Here is a 20,957-nt window from a genome sequence, read left to right on the forward strand (position 1 = left end):
ACCTCAAGGACTGATACTCTACCCACCAAATGAGCTCCCACACATTGCTTCTGTGCTAACCCATGTAGTGCGAAAGTAACACTGCCAAGCCAGAAGCTCAATCAGCTCCCAAACTCTCCTAGACGTTGAAAATCCTCCCTAGCCTCCTCTCCAGAAAATAATATGTCAAATATCCACTGCTAAGCACCACCAATGAACTTGGCCTCCTCTCCACTGCATCCCCAAGTAATACACACAACCTAGAAGGGAATGATATCATTGGGAATCACAATGTGATCCTCCTCCTGAAGAAATGAAGAAAAACTTCCTAGGGTGGCACTTGAAGTCCCCCGAAGAAAGGGTGAGCTCTTCACCTTAAGAACTCATGCTAAACATCCTGTGAATCGGCTAAGCAGCTTGAGAAACCTAAGAGAAATTGATATACTCCAATAAGATGAATGAAATGAGGAGAGCTACCTTCCTTATATAGATTTCATGGAGCACTTTTCCCTCCAATTTTACCTTTATCGTGGACCCTCACTTAACCACCTACATGCAAAACTTAACCACCTTCATGCCGACTGAACTAGGGAGTGCATATTTCCCTAGTGTGGGTGGTCCTCAAGTGTAATTTAACCACAACAAAATAACTTCTCTTAACTCTAATCTTCTAATAAAAATCGAATAGGCCCCACTATCTCCAAAATTGGCCCAAAAATGCAATAATTAGTCTTATTCCAAATTCATTTAGGAAGAGACATTACAATCCTCCCCTCCCAAATGTTGCTTGTCCCCAAGAAACTTCAGTGCTAGATGCTCAAGTATGTGCTCGCCCTCCCAAGTAGAATCCTCATCCGGCAAGCTCCTCCAAGGCACCAAAAATCGCTTGTCCTCAAGCAATGCCAGAACGAGCGTCCTCTCTAACTGTTGTTCCCCACTGCCACTACAACATGTGTCAGGGTCCCAGATGTGCCACCGAATCATCCCTGACCTCATAATTGTCCTAATATGAAAGAATCCTTCAATACCAGGATCCCAGACCATCCTCTCCAACATGAAGCTCCCCTCACTCCACTCCCTATCATACCCGGTACAACTACCAAAAGTCCCTTGCTCCATTAGTGACTTGCTAAAGCCCAATCGAAGATCTGTATGATCTCCCCGTGCAGTGGTCGACACATCCCTAAAGGTTATTGAGCTGTGAAGAGTTATGATGCCCTAGTTCCCTACTAGTCCCAGAGTGGTGCCACCATCTTGACGTTGCGCTACTATGTCATACTCCCCATCATGCACAGACAATATCCTCCTCTCCTAGAACTCGATGGTGGAATACTGAAATAGGTGAGACACATCCTGCCTGGGCATCTCCATGGTGCAAAGGCCTACGCATCCAAATCTAACTCTGAGCCTATGCAGCAACAGAGAATGTCTGCCTCCCCATATGATGAAACCCTCTATGAACCCCCATGTGTCATCCCAAGAGCGAACTATATCACTCTCTGCCACGAATCTCCTCATCACGAGTGATCAATCGATCAACTAAATCCATACATCCCATAGCCAAACTTGCTGCAGCATATCCCTGACAACCGGTGGAATGCCTTTGGCCCTCATCTCTAGTGCCTGCATACCACCCATATATAGGCTCCATACATCATGAACTAATCTGAGGCATGCTAAACTGTCTTTTGGCTGCCACTATGTAGTAGTGACAACCACTAGAAACCATGTGTGCCAAATAGCTACCCCCTGAATGCAACCAATAGATGGGTATCTGATACGCGCAATCGACTCAATGTATGCGGATCCATCTGGCTCTTGCCAAACATTGCGACTGGTTCAGCTACCTGCCCCCTGCAGAATGTGTTAATACAATGTCGGGAACCCGGATACGTACTAGAAAACTGTCTCAGCCATACAGAGTATTCTCTGCTCATGCATGGTCCAGACATGCCCTGTGGAAAGAGTGACACATGCCTCCCCTATGACCACCTCCCTAGGCATAAGGCAGTGATGAATGTTATGTTATCCCTATCAGTGATCACCTCATCCATCCACATGTGGCTGTCAACTCGCTCACTGACTCAATGCCCCCGCTGAGAAGTCTCCCCTCTATTGCACCAAGTGTCATCCAAAAATCTTGGGAGAGCTCCCCATCCCCTGTTGTCCATGTCCAGAGTGTCAAAGGACAACATCCAGATTGCCCATTCCTATAAGTGATGTAGAAGAGGGTCAGGAGTGTGAGTCCCCACGATACCATCAAGTATCGCTCATCTGTGTCCCCCTCGATCCTGGGTGAATTACACCAAAAGGTATGCTCGTATCTCCATCCATGGGTGTCCTTGAAGGCAACACTCCAAGACGTCGTTGTGAAGCACCATATGCCTCTGCATACCACCGATCATCCCAATACTCCTGGACATACCACTATACACCGCAACCTACCTCTATACACTATTGGATACCCTCGACTACAACTATGCCATCCTGTACCATCTTGCTTCCCGCCTGTGTCACTGCACCTGTCATTCCCCGCAATGTACTCAATGTGATGTGATGCACTCCCACTCCACAATGCAGTCCAACACACTACAACACACCATCATGTGTCTGCATGCCCACCTGTAGACCACTGCTCAACTCTAGATGCTCCCACACATCCCTAGATGTGATGGCCTAGAGCTATGTCTCTATGTGTCAGGCCACACCCGATCAATATTATCACCTCCACCATCGCATCACTACCCCCCCGATGAATGAATCTTCCCTCCAAACCCTCCTTGAGGGATTCAAAAAGTGACTCTCCCTATGTGTCAATAGTGATGCCACCACTACTCCACTCCTCTACGTTTTTTGTGCCCCACACAAAAGTGAAGAGTCTCCAGCTCCATACAAGGCACCGTCTGGTGGTCTTCTAATGCCACCCCCTCTGAAAAACTCCTACCAGAGTATGCTAATCACCTAGTGATCTCGTGTACAAATGTCGTAACAAGAAAACCAAAATAGTTTATCCATAAATTGGTCGTCCAATGGTGTTGACTCAGACTCCCCTAAAGAATGTGCATGCTCAACTGTTAGGTTAGTTTCACCATCCAGGATGTAGCCAACTGGCATACTTGGGAAATGATAGGTAGTCACACAGGGAACCCAATGCCAATTTGTGTTGTCGTGAGTCCACCACCATCTCCATAGCCCACTCCACAGGGTACTAACTCAGAATCTCTTTCCATCCAACCCCAAGAGATGGATTGAATGCATGACTCATGCATATAGAACAACCCTAGCATGCAGGTGTTGCACCCTGTGCAACTCAGGTCGTCTCATCTCGCTATCTTGGTCAATACATGAAATCTGACTAGGTAGCTCTGTCTCTCTCTGTCCAATGGGCCAAGGTAATCTAACAGTGTTGCCAACCCTTTCTATGTATGCCCGAAGAGGGCTGCTCTCACGCCCCAATGTGCACTCTAGCTGCACCAGTAGGGAATCCAACCTCTCCCCAACGTGAGTCAATTTAGTCGTGGACTCGACACAAACTGCTTTCATACCCTCCAGCTCCTCGTTCTGCAGCAAAATAACCTCACGCACTAATGCGGCCTTCCTTTTTAATGCTATAAGTTCGACCTGAAACTGGTGGAACTTTCGTGGGCATCTGATCCAGGTGGATGTTGGTGGCCACCCACCTATCCCATTTGGACCCCCACAACTGGCTCTTTCAGTCTTTTCAGTTTCCTAAATTGTAGCACAGTTTACTATTTTTAGCAGTTTTTCGGGTCCTGAACTTCCGGAGCTGTTTTGAGGCCCTAAACAACGTTTTTTGGCAAATTTGGGGCAACATGGGTCCATGGATCAATGTTGCCTCCCAAAGTTGTAGTGCTCGGATAGATCTTTCTAACGAGCTATTGTACGCGTCAAACGAAGATCGTATGCCAAAGTTACGACCCCGGGAAATTGATGTACCAATTTACCCAAACGGGGCCCACAATTTGGCATTTCATCTTCTAGGGTTAGATTTCGGAATGTTAAGGGTTTTCCATTGTTTCTCAACAATAAATAGGCCTTCGAGCCTCATTGTAACACAATTCAGAGGCATGTAGCCACCACATCTCTCCTCAGAGATAAGCTACCATCGCCCTAGCTAGTTTATTTCCATTACCGTTTGTAAGCATATTTCAGTATTTTACATTAATGAAATGAAGTATTATTTCACTGCATATCTGTGTTTATGGTTATCTCTGTAATTTGTTGAGTTCTTGTTTAAATCCGGATCATTGGTATCAGAGCGGTCTGTTTTTTCTCTGTTTTTCTTTGCATGTCCCCAACGAGGTCGAGATATAAGAAGTTAGGGCTTGAACTGGTCGAACCTTTGCAAGACCAGCCTCGCAAATCCCGACGGCCTCCCATGGCAGATGAGAAGAAAGACGAGGGGGCAGGAGATCCTATCAAAATCTTGCTCGAAGAAGCGCTCGAGCGACAAAGGAACGCGATGATGGATACCTTTGCGCAGATCCTTCAGCGGCTACCCAGAGGCGACGCATCAGCTTCCAACAGCGACTCTGGAAACGCCACGCCGTTTAAGGTACAAGTTAATTTTGAAATCCCCATCTTCGAGGGTCAAATAGACGCAGATGCCGTAGATAAATGGTTAAATCTGCTAGATGGGTATTTTTCTGCTCATGAATTTTCAAGTCGAGAAAAGATCGTTTTCGCTCTTCTCAAAGCAGCCCCCCACGTCAAGGACTAGTGGGAAACCTACTGCGAGCAGAAGGGTGAAAGTACAGGCTCACTATTTTCAACCGCACCCACTTGGAATGACTTCCGGGATGCCATCAAGGAGCAGTACTACCCTGTCGGAAGCTATGAGGACAAATACATCAAATGGACCACACTGCGACAGGGACGAGACCAAGATGTGCCGGAGTTCACAAACATTTTTCATACCCTTCGCACACAGTTGGGTATCAAAGATTTTGAGCTGCATCTGGTACTCAAATACCACAGCTGCCTACACAGATACATCCAGGAAGAGATGGGGTTCCTGAACATCTCTTCACTCGGCACAGCATACCGATACGCTGTCAAAATCGAGCAAAAGTTCAAACAGAAGAAGCGAAACTTTGGATCTGCAAATCCGAAGCCCAAAGGACAAAGCCAAGGCGGGGTGACCCAAGACAACCCGTCGAAGCCGCAAGAAAAGAACAACACCACGAAGCCGAAGAAGGACACAGGAAAGTGGTGTGAGTTCCACAAGAGTCCCACTCATAACACAAGTGAGTGTCGGACCAAGCAGTCGTTGGTGGCTGAGTTGAAGGCTTCCGAATCAGATGCATGTTCCGACCCTTAGCCAGAACCTGACAAGGGGAATGGAAAAGGGAAGCAGATCATTGATGCGGATCCCAGCGCCACTGTTGCCACCACCAAGATCCAGAAAGATGAGCCCGAAAATCCAGAGGAAGGGGAGTGTCTTTTCCACTCACAGATGTGGGTGAAGGGTTCGCCGCTACAATTCATTGTCGACAGTGGCAGCCAAAAGAACCTCATTTCAACAGAGGTCGTGAAGCGGTTGGGCCTACCGACTACACCACACCCACAGTCGTACAGTATCGGGTGGCTTCATGAAGGACGAGATCTCAAAGTTCGTCGGCAGTGTCGCCTTCCCTACAGCATCAAGCCCTTCACAGACGAGGTATTGTGTGATGTTACACCTCTGGATGTTTGTGATGTATTATTAGGCCAACCATACTTGTGGAGGTGACAGGCTGTGTATGAGTCAAGGCCTCGTGCTGTCATTATTTCTTTGAATAATTCATTATATAGGATACCGGAGGTAGCCCAACCTACCGCCACATCTTTGATCACCGCTAAGAAAGGCAGCAAGCTCATCTCCCAGACCAGGAAATTCATCTGTCTGGTTCACTCCCAAAGTAAGGGGAAGATTTCCATCAGATCCATGACCCCCGCAAAGGGTTCCTCCATGCAGCAGCAGCAGCAAAGGGATACAGTCATGACAAGACACAGGAACAACTTCTCCTCACCCACAGGGGTACCACACAAGTTTCAGGTGGGTGACAAAGTTTGGTTACATCTGCAGAGAGAACGCCTTACCAGAACCCATCAGAAACTCAGGCGACTCCGACATGGTCCTTACACCAGTACCAAGGCTACGGGCAACAATGCTTTGAAGCACAGCATTCCTCCGTTCCTTGGCTTGCGCTGAGTGTTCAATGTGGACCGTCATCGACCATGCTTCCCACCATTTCTGGACACATAAGAGATTGCAAAACAGCTCACCAGAGACCCAGATCAACAGAAGCTTCCTCATCTCAGGGATGAGCTCAACGCAATGGGGAACATTGCTTCCTAAGGGGGGAGGAATGATCCAGGTGGATGTTGGTGGCCACCCACCTATCCCATTTGGACCCCCACAACTGGCTCTTTCAGTCTTTTCAGTTTCCTAAATTGTAGCACAGTTTACTATTCTTAGCAGTTTTTCGGGTCCTGAACTTCCGGAGCCGTTTTGAGGCCCTAAACGAGTTTTTTTGGCAAATCTGGGGCAACAGGGGTCCATGGACCGATGTTGCCTCCCAAAGTTGTAGTGCTCGGATAGATCTTTCTAACAAGCTAATGTACGCGTCAAACGGAGATCGTATGCCAAAGTTACGACCTCGGGAAATTGATGTACCAATTTACCCAAATGGGGCCCACAATTTGGCGTTTCAACTTCTAGGGTTAGATTTCGGAATGTTAAGGGTTTTCCATTGTTTCTCAACAATAAATAGGCTTTCGAGCCTCATTGTAACACAGTTCAGAGGCATGTAGCCACCACATCTCTCCTCATAGATAAGCTACCATCGCCCTAGCTAGTTTATTTCCATTACCGTTTGTAAGCATATTTCAGTATTTTACATTAATGAAATGAATTATTATTTCCGCTGTATATCTGTGTTTATGGTTATCTCTGTAATTTGTTGCGTTCTTGTTTAAATCCAGATCAGCATCTATCGCTTGTAAACTCGGTCACAGCCCTAGGTACCTTACCAATTGTTGGCCTCTTGTCCATGGGTGTCTCCTCCTCAACATATGGCTCTATGTGTGTAGGCTCTATCTTCTCCACTAAGGTTTCAACTGAGGCTATAAAAGAGGTCTCTAATAAAGGTGACTCTTGTGCCACAATGAGTATATCGATGCTCTCCTCACCATCCTGTGGGCTTTCAGCATCATGCTCAACCTCCTCCTCAAGCTCATGTTATTTAAAGCCATGTCTCCACCAGCAAAAGCGCCTCCTGGTATCACCCTCTAACTATATTTGTCTTGCCTACACCTTTTCAAAAGATCTCGTGCCCTGATATGGTCAAGTTTCCCCACTTGATGTAGATGGTTGCACACCTACGACCTACTCACCTCTAACATCTCTGTTGTAAGGGTGAGGATGGGTTTGATCTGTCATCCTCCTCAACTGGGCCAACCACTCATCGTCCCAATGATTTCTACCCCAGAATTTTTGCATAATGGATTTCCCTTGAGCCTTGGGTTCGCCTCTGCTTTCACCCATCACTCAGCACTCATACCCAAAGCTTTCATGATCTTCTCACTAGTTTCCCACGACTAGGCCAAGATCATGCTCGGATACCACTGTAATGTCTCAAATGCAGAAAATTTGGAACATACAGTGATATACAAAAGCAAATGTGAACCAGTTGAGCCATTTTATTATTGGAGTGGAGCAAATACAATAATGCAGAAAATGCACCTGGACTTGCCTCAAGGGAAAGTTTGATAGAACTCGGGTGTCAAACAGTAATCTCAATGTTGGAAAGAACTCCTCCTCTAATGCTTTGTGCGATCTCCTAGTAACTACAACTGCTAGCTAGAAAGGAGTTGCAAGAAACCCCACCTCCAGGGCTCAGAAAGTGATGAAACTTCAGCCACAAACTCCTTGGCCAAAACCCACAAAAATCCAAAAATGGTTTGGCCTGATTTTGACCTCCCAAAATCGACCCCCAAAGGCACTGTGCAATCCCTAGTAATTCTACAATGTCTCGTGTAATGATACAGATGAAAACCCCACTTCTGGTGCTCAGAAAATTTTGAAACTTTATATCTGGAATGTTTGTCAAAATCCCAGGAAAACCCACAAATGGTTTGGCCATATTTGACCTCTCAAATTCGACCTCTTCTATGGCCCACGCCCTCCAAACAACTCCAAAAATATGGCTTGCAAGGAATGACCACAAAGTCATGCTCTACGCTCTGAAATGGAAGCAAACACCACTCCAAATATATCCTCTAACCTCCATGACAAATCTCAGCTTCAAGCACTAATACTCTAACCACCAAATGAGCTTCCCATGCACTTCCTCTACGCTAGCCCAAGTAGTGCGAAAGTAACACTGCCAAGCGAGAAGCTCAATCAGCTCCCAAACTGTCCTAGATGTTGACAATCCTCCCTAGCCTCCTGTCCAGAAAATATCACATAAAATCTCCACTGCTAAGCACCACCAATGAACTCGGCCTCCTCTCGACTGCGTAGTAATACGCACAATCTGGAAGGGAATGCTATTGTTGGGAATCACAATGTGATCCTCCTCTTGAAGAAATGAAGTAAACCTTCCTAGGGTGGCACTCGAAGTCCCCCAAAAAAGGGTGAGCTCTTCGCCTGAAGAAATCGAGCTAAAAAAACAATGACTCGCTTAAGAAATCGTGTTAAAGAACCAATGACTCGGCTAAGCAGCTCGGGAAATCAAAGAGAAATCAATATACTCCAATAAGATGAATGAAATGAGGAGAGTTACCTTCCTTATATAGATTTGTGGAGCACTTTTCCCTCCAATTTTAGCTTCATCATGGGCCCTCACTTAACCACCTACATGCAAAACTTAACCACCTTCATGCACACTGAACTAGGGGGTGCGTATTTCCCTAGTGTCGGTGGCTCTCATGTGTAATTTAACCACAACAAAATAACTTCTCCTAAGTCTAATCTGCTAATAAAAATTTAATAAACCCCACTATCTCCAAAATTAACTTCAAAATGCAATAATTAATTTTGTTACAAATTAATTTAGGAAAAGACATTACAAATGCCTTGTGGCAGGAATTCAATGAGATCCACGTTTAATGGCAATACATGGCCGAAAACGAAGAAATTGTTGGCATTGAGAAACACGAACAATATCGAATGCAATCAATCCCGTTTTACACTTGTTACGGTTCAATTACTCCTCATCAAATGAAGCTATCAAGTGGGTGTGCAAATAGAAGCCGGGGATCGCGCATCTAGTCAATTTGAAAGATAGCAATTTGTAGATGATCTCCGTAGAGAATACATCCATGTTACTACAAAATCTATGTGTCCTTCTACCTTGTAAGTAGTGAAAAATCCAAGTTATGGCCTTAAAGAATTTGCCGTCGATTGTGTAACCACTGCCTCTATTATCCGTTTGATGCGACACCACCACATTTTCCATCCCTCACATCATTTTGCCCGTTGAAATGGTGAGCCTCTGTCGCCATCGTTAAATGTTGCCTACCTCTAACTCCGCCAACCTCCACAGCGTGAACGCACATGGCTAATGGAGCTTTGACCGTGTGTAGCAGGTTGTTGTCACGTTCATATATATGTATCATATTTCAATTGTGATTTCATGTTTCCTAAGTGGTTTTTACTTCTATGATAAATTGAGTGATTTGAAAAAATATAAATTTAAAGATTAAAAGGTTTTATTAATATTTAAATTTGTAATATGTATTTATGTTTTCATTGTTTTCAAAATATAAATATATTAAAATTGGATACATTGACTTTTACATCAGCTTATCATAATGATTATTTTAAAAAGCATTTTTAATAGTGAATTGAAATTGTAAATAGAATAATATAAACTTAGTTTTCATGAGCCTTATCCTAATAATTATTTTAGAAAGCATTTTTTTAAGTGAGTTGAAATTGTAAATAAAATAATATAAACTTAAAAGGCATTTTTAATAGTGAGTTGAAATTGTAAATAGAATAATATAAACTTCGTTTTCTTATACATACTATAAGAATGGAAATAATGATTAAAGGTTTTTATAGAGGGTTATGAGTTATCTCAATCATCACTGATTACGATAACTTTTATTATTAAGTAATTAATAAAACATTATTATGAATGAAAAGGTTTTATATATAAACACTCGAGACTACGCTGACTATTTTACTCCTGTCTCGATTCGTGACGGGAAAAGGATATGCAAACGGAATCTACTCATTTTACACAAAATTTAATTAAAAAATGATTTGAATACATACAAAAGGAGAGCCAAGCCAAACACTGTGAAGGAATCTAGTACCTGTCCAACTCTCCAACCTGCCGCTACGTAATACATGACATAGTGACTGCAATGTCTAGAACATTAGAAAAAGGAGATACCAGGAACAAAGAAAATTGTGAAGTTACCTACATTCAATGAACATTATTGAAGATAGACAATGAAAATGGCACAGCACTCGAAACACTGTCCAATATATCTCCATCATACAGCGAAATGTATTACATATTTGGAGAAGAATAAAAGATAAAAAGTCTCATCAAATATCATCTACATTGAATCCCTCTTATAACAAACACACTCGACAGCAAAGACATTGAACGCAGGTAATAGAAGATGGTGTGCTTTTGATATTGCGGCGGAACGACCGGTAAGAAGAGAAGAACGAGTTCATATATGTATTAACTACAACATATAACTGCATGTCAGAATAGAATAAACCAGAGGAAAGAAAATAAGGCAGGCGGCTTATTGTGAACTGGTGCTCTCAACTGTTTTTTCCCGCTGGAAAAATCGTAATCTTTCATTGATTGGAAAAATTACATGTTGTAGATGCGTTTTGCATATGCTATATGTTCTTCCACCACACATGTGGGTAGCTGTAGTTTCTATTACTGTCTATCAAAAAGCAAAAATTCATCTCGCAGGATGTTCTATATTGTCATATATACATATTGCCACGCAGGGCTATCAGTTATAATATTTATCAGCTATATACAAAATTTTTCAAAAAATATCTGTTCATATCAGATTTCATGGGTTGGCTGCCCTATGGTACTGTGCATCTATGTATGGGCGGTGGTAGTACTGATATGCATTTGTATCTCGCTGCTCCTGTATCATCCACTCACCTCTGGGAAGTGTCGTAGCCTCCTTGGATAGTTGGTCGGCACTGTTGTTGTGTTCCCTGTAGATATGAGTGCAAGTGATGTCATTAAACTGATCCTTCAGTAATTTAATTTCATCCAATATGCTGCTGAGTGTGTGTGAATGACAAGCAGAATTATTATTGAACCAATCTATGACAATCTTTGAATCTCCATATATGTTTAAGTGCAAGCAATTGTGGCTCAATGCAAAATGAAGAAGATGACGGAGGGTGATGAGCTCAGCGAAGTTGTTAGAACCAGCTCCCAAACCCAGCTTTGCTTTATAGAAATGTTGTTCGTTTATGAAGAGGAGAAAGCCCCCTCCACATCCCTGTTGTTGGGCAGCACCATCGAAATAAGCCCATGGGCTGTTGTGATTGATTTGTGGAGGGTCACAGGGTCGGCGGGCCTTTGGCTGCGGTGGCTCAGGAGTTTCATTGTAGGCTGATATGATCTTAGCAATTAGATGCGGCCAATGAACCGGTTTATCCTCGAAAGTCAAACGGTTTCGGGCCAGCCAGAGGTACCAACAGGTGATGATGGGCAAGCTTTGCAGTTTTGAGTTTCTGTGCTGATGGAACCAAGTCTCCCAAGTTTGATTTATATCAACACCCTCCCATTTACCGGTGTATTGTATATCAGTGGAAATTGCTTGCCAAATGTGTGACAGTACAGAGCATTGAAGAAATAAGTGCGTGCGCGATTCGGCTGACTGTTTACACAGGATGCACCAAGACGGTCCATGGACCGCACGTCTCATGAGGTATTCCCCCGTGGGGACTACACCCTTAAGGATGCACCAAAAGAATAGCTTCTGCCTGGGTGGGGATGTTAGTTTCCAAATGGAGTTCCACCAGAAAGATAATAAATCCGGGACCTTATGTGAAATCAGAGATAGGTACCCAGTTTTAGGGGTGTAAATGCCGTGCTCCGAAGGATACCAAATAAGCTCATTAGGTCCCTGCTTGATTCTAATGTGCGATTCAGATAAGGCACTGATATAGGACAGCCAATCTTGGTGCCAAAGAGGTGGGATGTTGATCTGATCTACAGTTTTCCATCGCTGTTCGAAAATGGTGGTGCGCTGTGGATCAGCTATATCAGCTATATAATTGATCCCTTGTGTGTGCAGATACCGGATGAGGGCTTCAAGCAATATATGCCTACCTCCGCTTCCATTCCAAGGATCTAGGCCGATTCTGGCCTGTGTGCCATCATTGATTTTCCATATCAAGTTATCTCTGATAAGAGGTATAGCATGAAGTAGTGCTTTCCAAACTGATGATATTCCCGCTTTAGGCCAGGTCGGGAGCCGGATCCAATCCATTAAATGAAGGGGCCAAATATATTTGTGGTATACCATATGAGTCCATAGGTTTTCTCCAGTGATTAAGGTCCATCCCATCTTTGCTGCCAGAGCCTGTGTGAAGGAAGGGAGATCTTTGAGCCCCCAGCCACCCCACTTCTTTGGAATGGCAATCCTCTTCCATCCAATCCATGCAAAAATGCGTTTCTCTTTTGCCCCATTCCATAAGTACCTATTGCAGGTTTGCTGTAATCTGGTCAGGATGTTGCGCGGGATCCAAGCCAAAGCCATCCAGAAGACCGGGGTAGCTTCCAAGACGGATTTAATCAGGACAAGTCTTCCTGCTCGAGAGAGGTATCGATGGCTCCAGATATTGAGTCTCTTTTCCAATTTAGCAACTAGCCAGATCCAGTCCGCTATTTTTGGGCTAATAGGCTTGATCCAATATCCCAAGTATTTAAGGCCCTGATCTAGGGAATGAATGCTGTAAGGAAAAAGCTGAAGAGCCAGTTGAGATTCATGGACAGAGGTTCTGGATAAAATAATGGATGATTTTGTATGGTTGGCCAGCATCCCAGTGGCGGATGAGAAGAGGGAGATAATATTTGAGAATGAACGGGAGTCCCGGATACTACCATCAAGGAAGATCATAACGTCATCCACAAATAAAAGGTGGGTGAGGTAACAGTCCTCTGTTATCTTGAGACCACAAATATCTCCATTTCTCTTGGCTGAGGCAATAAGACGACTGAGGCCATCCATGACAATGAGGAAGAGAAGGGGAGACAGAGGGCACCCCTGTCTGAGGCCACGTTCAGAGTGGAAGAACTGGGATGCAGATCCATTAATCAGCACACTGAAGGAGGGAGTGGTAATGCAAGCCATGATCCAAGTGATAAATTGGTGAGGGAAGCCCAAATGAATAAGGAGCATTTTGATATAGAGTCAGCTGACCCGATCAAATGCTTTAGCAAGGTCAATTTTTAAGATGATGGCTTTATGGTGTTTTGACCAGATAGAGTGAAAAGCCTCATGAGCAACCCCAATAGCTTCATGAATCTGGCGGTGTTCCAGGAAGGCGAATTGTTGAGGGGCGATGTGGCGAGACAGAATGGGGCGAATGCGGTTTGCAATGATTTTTGAGATGATCTTATAGAGTACATTACAGAGTGAGATGGGACGATATTCATCAAAAGAGGAGGGAGAGTCAGTTTTAGGGATCAGAGCAATGAAAGTGGAGTTGATAGCATTATACAGGGATCCCGTCATCCTACATTCCTCTACTACCCGAAGAAGGTCCTGATTGATCATCTCATAAAATGCAATGTAGAATTCGATGGTCCATCCATCCGGCCCCGGGCTACGCTCCTTCTTAAACCATTTGATGGTGGATTCCAGTTCTTCAGGGGTCACCGGATCGAAAAGATTCTCTGCTTCTTCCTCGTTTACAAACCTGGGAAAGTGTCCAGCAATGTTAATGATATCTGCAATGTTGGAACCCGGAGGTTGCTTGTATAGATTCCTGAAGTGGGATGATCCCATCTGAGAGAGTTTATTGAATGTATCAGCCACTCCACCATCGGGCATAGGGAGATTCCATATAGTATTGCTGACCTTTCTGCCCTTGGCATAATTGTGAAAGAAGCGAGAGTTGTCATCTCCAGCCTTAAGCCAGATTGCTCTACTGCGCAGTCGAGCAGATTCTTCCCTCTCCCTAAGGATTTTTTTCTTCTGATTTTCCAGCTCCACTAAATGAGATTTATCTGCCTCTAATGAGAAACCCAAACCCCTTTCATCTGTGAGAGAGGTAAGCTCAGCTTCAATATGCAAGAGAGCTGAGTTCTCCTGCCTGTGCTTATTTCTGGCCCATTCGATAGTGAGTTCCTTGATCTGCGATAGATTCGTGCAAAAGCCCTTAGCCAGAGAGTCAGCTCTATCTATCGGATTGAGAGGCCAGAAGTCCTTTACAAGTTTGATGTAGGAGGGATCCTGTAACCAGCCATGATTGAACTTGTAAGGTGATTTAGGTTTTTTATTGGGCCCATTTATTTCCAGCTAGATAGGATGGTGATCTGATATGCCGCCAGATCCCACCCATTGCTTGTAGTGATGAAGCCTTTGAAGCAGAGATCCTTTCATCATGAATCTATCTAGTCTACGAGCCAGGGCAGCATCACCGATTCTTCTGTTCCTCCAGGTGGGAAGAGGTTTAATCATGGGGACATCACTCAGGTCATGACGTTCCAAAAGGTCAGTCATGTATGCGGTAATAGGGTCAATTTGTGCCCAGGCTCCCCATGATTCACTGTAACCCAATGAAAAGTTTAGATCCCCCCCAATGATTAAGTTCTTTGCTGATAGAATGGATAGGCCCAGGAGGTTGTTCCAGAAAGTTTCACGCTAGTGACACGGTCCATATATGTTGATAACCCTGAGGGTGGTGCCCAAGTCTGCAGAGAATAGATCAAGCCCCAGAAAGCCTGGACCCCCCAAGTACCTTGAGCCCTAATAGTTATAGGATTATATCCTATAGCTAAGCCACCCGATCTACCAGAGGCATCCATGGCCGAGAATTGCCAACCGAGGATGATAGATGATAGAGAGACCGATATGGAGTCCGCAGGTCCAAGAGTTTCTTGGAGAAGAATAATATCGATAGGAGAGGATTCAATCAATCGCTTGAGGGCTAGTTTCTTTAAGGCACTAGCCAGGCCTCTGCAGTTGAAGGAGAGACACTTCATGGGGGAGGATGGCCAGGGGTGTTCTTTGCTCTAAGTACCCCATCAATAGTGGATTGACGCCCAATGGCTACCTCTGCCCCCGCTCTTCTGATAGCCTTAGTAAGATCCGATTTTCTCCCTCGAGTAGGCAGAGAGGATAGCCCAGGTGTTATGATACCCAGGCCGGTAAATGTAGGGTGAGATCCCTGTGAGTGAGTGCGCGGGCGCAGGAAGTATGAGTGTTTTGAGCCCCTGGAAGATGAGGGGGAAGATGCTGGTGATAGGAGCTGTTGAGAGGATGTAGCAGCAGGGGCAATGACAGAGGAGGATGGCATCGAACAAAATGCAGCAGACAATGATGGAGTAATAGATGAAGTCGATGAGAAATTAGACAATGGAGGGAAGAGAGAATTACCCGGAGGGGCTGCAGATGCGGCTGCTGAGGCTGCCTGAGATCTGGTGACGGGAGTTGTTGCACGACCAAGAGTAACACCTGGTGCCTGAGGAGTAGCGCATGTGGGAATGCTCATGGCCGGAGCATGTTGAGCAGCCGGAGAGATGGATCTCGGAGTAAAGATGGTGGACTCTAGTGCATTAGCGTGCCTCTGGTTGAGCGGACAATCCTTGAAGACATGCCCTACCCTATGGCAGCGTCGGCATCTGAAAGGAACGCCTTCATAATCAAGAATCTGTACTCGAGTGAATCTGCCCCATTGAAGAGTGATCTTTTCCTCCAGGCCTTCGCGGGTGTCTAGGTGAACCAGGATCCGAGCGAGCGTTCTATTCCTAGATTCCACGAAGGTGCGATCGTGGTCGAGATAGGTCCCCAGAGCATTTCCAATGCGGATGAAGACTTCTTCGTTCCAGTATTGGAGGGGGAGACCAGGCAGTCGCACCCATAATGGCCCAGCTCCAATCTGTTCTCGCTCGGGATCGAACAGAGGACTCCAACGCTTGAGCAGTACCGGCGCCATCTATATATCCCAAAATTTGGCCAAGACAAGATCCGTATAATTTTCCTTGGCAAAATGTAGAGCAAACCAGCCGCGAGGGAGTACATGAACTTCAGGGAGTTCCATCAGAACCCCACCCCAGATCTCTTTCACCCACTGAGTTAACCGGGTCGCAGAGTAAGCTCGCCCTCGGACATGACCCACAAGGATAGTATTTTCCATATTTGCTGCCTCTCCTATGGCCGTGGTCTCTCCGAACCGAATAGTGATGTCCTTGGAAGTAGATTTGACACACTTTGTTCTTTTTTTCCCCGTGCGCGGCGCAGAAGGGTGATTTACCAAGGGGTCCGGGGAGCAGTCTTGAGGGTTCGACCTGGAGGAGCTGACTTTGACAGCGGGGGTTTCAAAACATCCCGAGGGAGAATGGAGAAGCGCAGAAAAGCCAGCCGTCGATGGAGGAGGCGGTCCCGATGAGGGTGGAGCCGGGATGGAGGATGACAGGGGACGCGATTCAAAGGGAGGCGATGGGGGTATGACAGATGATAAGAAGCGGAGGGTCCCCGGAGAAAGAGGGGGAAGATCCAGACCAGCGGATTCAGAGGGAACAACGCCTTCAGGTAAACAAGAGGGGGGGGACCGGGATAGAGACCACCGGGGAAAGGTGCGCCTCGGATTGCAGAGGGCCAGGACCAGCAGACGACGATGCGAAGGATGGGCGGTCGAAAATAACCTGAGAGGAGAGCGGGTCTTCGGTATAATCGATTTCCTCCTCCGTGTCCATAACATCACCGACAATAACCGAATCCATGCTGAAAACGACAGTTGTAACCTGAAAAGTCGGGCCTATTATTATTATTATTTTAACTATAAAAATAAATAAATAAAAATACATCAATTAAGAAAAGTCTTTTGGTAGAAATGACATAAGAGAAATTTTTGGTCGACGCGTTTCGAACCAACAAGTGTGGTTCATCATCAAGACCAAATAGTGCTCTCAACTGTTGTATTTCAATCGAACCTTTTCTTCCCTATCGGATTACGTTGAGCTTAGGCCTGTGGGGCACCAATGTCCCTATCGGACTACGTTGAGCTTAGGCCTGCGGGGGGCACCAATGCTGAATGGCATAACAATTTAAGTCATCGGATTGGCTGAGGTTATGCCTGTGGGAGCATCAATGTTGAATGGAATAATAATTTAAGCCATATGAAAGTTTGTGTTTTGGAGTATGTATCACATTTTTTTAAGGGATGTTATCAAAGTTATCACTAATATTTATGAAATTATCATATTATTATTTTATTAATGTAACTCATTAAATTTTATAATTAATTAAATTCAATAATTAACCTAAGCTGCCTCAATACATTAATAAAACTATAACTCCACATATTAATAAGTTTTATAAAGCTATATGGCAGTTGAGTACCCAAGAAACTGGCCACGGCGTCTGGGCCATGGATCCCACCGCACAAATCGAAGGACGCTGGGCAATAGTTCTCGGAAGGCTCAAAAATTAAGAAATAGGAATATGACGTAAAAGGATAATGGAACAATGGTTCTCGTGAGATGCTGAAGGTGGTGGACATGTTAGCTGCGGTGCGAAATTAAAGTGAAGCTTGTCAATGAGAAATTAATGGTGTGGATGAAAAGCACTTGGGAAAAAGATCAATCATTCACGGAGAAGTAGAGCGGAGAAGCAAAAGAGAAAAGCGATGAAGAGGATTCTCATGAACTTGTTGTAGTCCGATTGGTGATTATGATCGACATAAATTTTTTATGTTTCGTGAAACGACATATGCCCTATTTTGGTAATCCTTCGTTGAATGAACTCCTATAACGTTTTTAAGCTCACTTTGTAATAAATTTGGGTTGTTTTTCTCTTCTAATTAGGTATAATATGAGCTATGGAAGAATTGTACCATTGTAGCTTTGTATTGTTGGAGGTACTACACACTGAGGATCTTCATTACTGGTACATGTGGACACTTAGTTAGAGCATTCACTGACATGCAAGGCTTTAACATTGGAATCTTCACCAGATTGGCGCTTTTCACTATCCATGCATGCATGGGACTACATGCAAGATCATTTCTGCATGATTTACTCCTTGATTTGCTCCTCCTTTCACTCCGCAACTCGCTAATTCTCTCCAGCTCTAGAAATGAGAAAGGGGGACCACATCCCTCAGGGCACCAAGAAGAAAATTGAGGATCCGCCATATGGGAAAGGTAACAATTTTCATGCTTTAGTTGCAATTAACTCTTCCCTTGATGCATGGATTATAGATTCTGGTGCATCACATCATATGGCTACTGCAAAGGAAGTCTATTTCTCTTTGGATGCATGCAAAGGACCTTCCATCCTCATGGGAGATGACTCACCTATTGATGTCACCGGAATAGGTAGAGTGGAACTTTTACATGGAAGCTTTGAAGATGTGCTTCATGTTCCAAAACTTTCGGTAAACCTACTTTCAGTTTATCAGATCACTCATTCCGGCGTCGGAAAGAGAGTGAAATTCACTCCAGATGCAATGAACATATATGACCTACATAGCAGCTCCAAAACTGCAACCGGTGAGGTAAACAATGGAGCTAGACTGTATACATTTTCTAGATTTATTGAATCTGAATCCTCCTTATTGCTTACACATGCTGATGATAGTAGTAGGTTTTGGCACAAGAGGTTTGGTCACTTAAATGACAGGTATATGCAGCAGCTAAGCAAGCATGATATGGTGGAAGGCTTGCCAAATATCAATTTCTCCAAAAGAGTTTGTGAAGGGTGTGTCCTTGGCAAACATCCTAGAGAAAAGTTTGACACTGGCAAGACTCACAAAGCATCCTCTCCTCTAGATATGATCCATAGTGATCTGATGGGGCCTTTTCCTCATCCTTCCATCAACAAAGCAAGGTATGTGCTTACCTTTATTGATGATTTCTCACGGTATACTTGGGTATATCTTCTCAGGGCCAAATCTAAAGTTTTTATTCACTTTGAAGATTTCAAAGCACTAGTTGAGACATAGCCAGAGAGAAAGATCAAAGCCCTGCGTACAGAAAATAGGGGGGAATATGTTAATGCAGCACTTCAAAACCTTTTCCTTGAGTTTGGCATAGAGTTGCAGCACACAGTTCCATACACTCCGCAGTAGAATGGAGTTGCTGAGAGAAAGAACCGATCTCTCAAAGAGATGGCTTCATGCATGTTGCATGCTAAGTCACTACCTCATAAGCTATGGGCTGAAGCACTTAATTGTGCTAACTACATCTAGAATAGATCCCCTCATAGATCTGTCAAGGATCAGACCCCCTTTGACGCTTGGAGCGGCACTAAACCGGAGGTCACCCACTTCCGTGTTTTCGGCTTCCAAGCATAGGCAAGGATCCCCTCTGAAAAGAGTAAAGCTCTTGATCCACAAAGCACTGAGTGCATCTTTGTTGGATACCCTGATGGTGTGAAGGGATAGCGACTCCTGATTTCCTCTACGGACAAGCTCATCATTGAGCGAAGTGTCCAATTTGAGGAAAGTCTCTCACATGCACCTCAATTACCGCATGCAGACACCTTTTATCTACCTCATGACTGACCTAATGACTCAGTACACTTAGATGCAGATACAGAGCATGCAGATGCTGAGGTAGAGCATGCAGATGCAGAGACATAGTCTTCATATAAAAATCTAGTGCATGCATATGATGATCCACATCCAAGCCCAGATCAGGCTTCGAGCAGTGAATCAACTTCCCCTGTCATAAATCAGAGAACAAGGAGCTTAAGTGAGATATATGCACAAGACCACCCAGCTGCTAGAAATGGTCTTGTGGGGGATAATTCTGATCCGCGAAGGACTAGCTCAGAGTTTATTGAGCCTCCTCTTGCCATCACTGCCACTAAACCAACACCATCCTGACATTGTCATTTGGTTCAGTCTTCTGATCCGCATTCTTACACTGAGGCTACTGGGCATCCCTCTTGCGAGTTCGCCATGGAGGAGGAGTACAAATCCCTCCTCGAGAACGAGACCTGGGATTTGGTCCCCCCTCCTTCAGGAAGGAAACTTGTCTGATGCAAATGGGTCTATAGGACCAAGAGTGCTGCAGATGGGCAAATCACCAAATAGAAAGCCTGGCTAGTAGCCAAAGGCTTCCAACAAGTGCATGGCATTGATTATGATGGGACCTTTGCTCCAGTAGCAAAGATGGATTCCATACACCTTGCACTTGCCATTGCAGCTGCCCACGGGTGGGAAGTACATCAGATGGATGTGAAGAATTCCTTTCTTCACGGAGACCTATCTAAGGACATCTACATGGAGCAACCACATGGTTTCATTCAGGATTCATCTTTGGTATGCAGACCAAAGAAGTCTCTCTATAATCTTAAGCAAGCCCCGAGAGCTTGGTATGTGAAGATGGATTCTTTTCTCTTACCACAAAACTTCGAAAGATGTAAGTTTGATCTAAATGTTTACATGCTCAGGAAACATGACTCTCTTCTTATCTTAGTTTTGTATGTGGATGATCTCCTGATCACCGGCAGCTCGACTTCAGCCATTGCTGCAGTCAAGAGGACCTTGCATGATAGGTTTTGATGATGGACATTGGTCCATTACACTTCTTTCTTAGTCTTGAGATCAACCAGGATGCCATAGGCATCAAACTCTCTTAGGCTAAGTATGCATGGGATCTCATCGAGAGATTTCACATGACTGACTGCAAGCCAGCACCGACTCCTTTTCTATCTTGGGTCCGCCTTGAGGATGGAGGTGATACTCCATTAGTTGACAATACTCTCTATCGAAAGATAGTGGGGAGCTTA

At 44.6% G+C, this 20,957-nt stretch overlaps 1 protein-coding gene across 1 annotated transcript; it reads right to left on the bottom strand.

The window, feature by feature from the left end:
• Window positions 1–1,471: 1,471 nt before the first annotated feature.
• Window positions 1,472–13,347, bottom strand: LOC149152222 (uncharacterized). The gene is made up of 2 exons (XM_089443422.1): window positions 11,415–13,347; window positions 1,472–1,602 (listed from the first exon to the last, which is right to left on the bottom strand). The coding sequence occupies exons 1-2, from the start codon at window positions 13,345–13,347 to the stop codon at window positions 1,472–1,474; spliced, it is 2,064 nt and encodes a 687-aa protein (XP_089299548.1).
• Window positions 13,348–20,957: the final 7,610 nt, after the last annotated feature.

This window comes from Pinus tabuliformis, chromosome 9 (assembly GCF_031772625.1).
Source record: "Pinus tabuliformis cultivar Carrire ecotype Pingquan chromosome 9, CPIR1, whole genome shotgun sequence".
In the NCBI taxonomy this organism is placed as follows: Eukaryota; Viridiplantae; Streptophyta; class Pinopsida; order Pinales; family Pinaceae; genus Pinus; species Pinus tabuliformis.

Coding starts and splice junctions, on each gene's coding strand:
- LOC149152222 (XM_089443422.1), bottom strand. CDS start 13,347: ATGGCTTGCATTACCACTCCCTCCTTCAGTGTGCTGATTAATGGATCT. Junction 1,603..11,414: donor AAAGCTGGGTTTGGGAGCTG/GTTCTAACAACT, acceptor GGTGGTATGCAG/GCACTAGAGATGAGGGCCAA.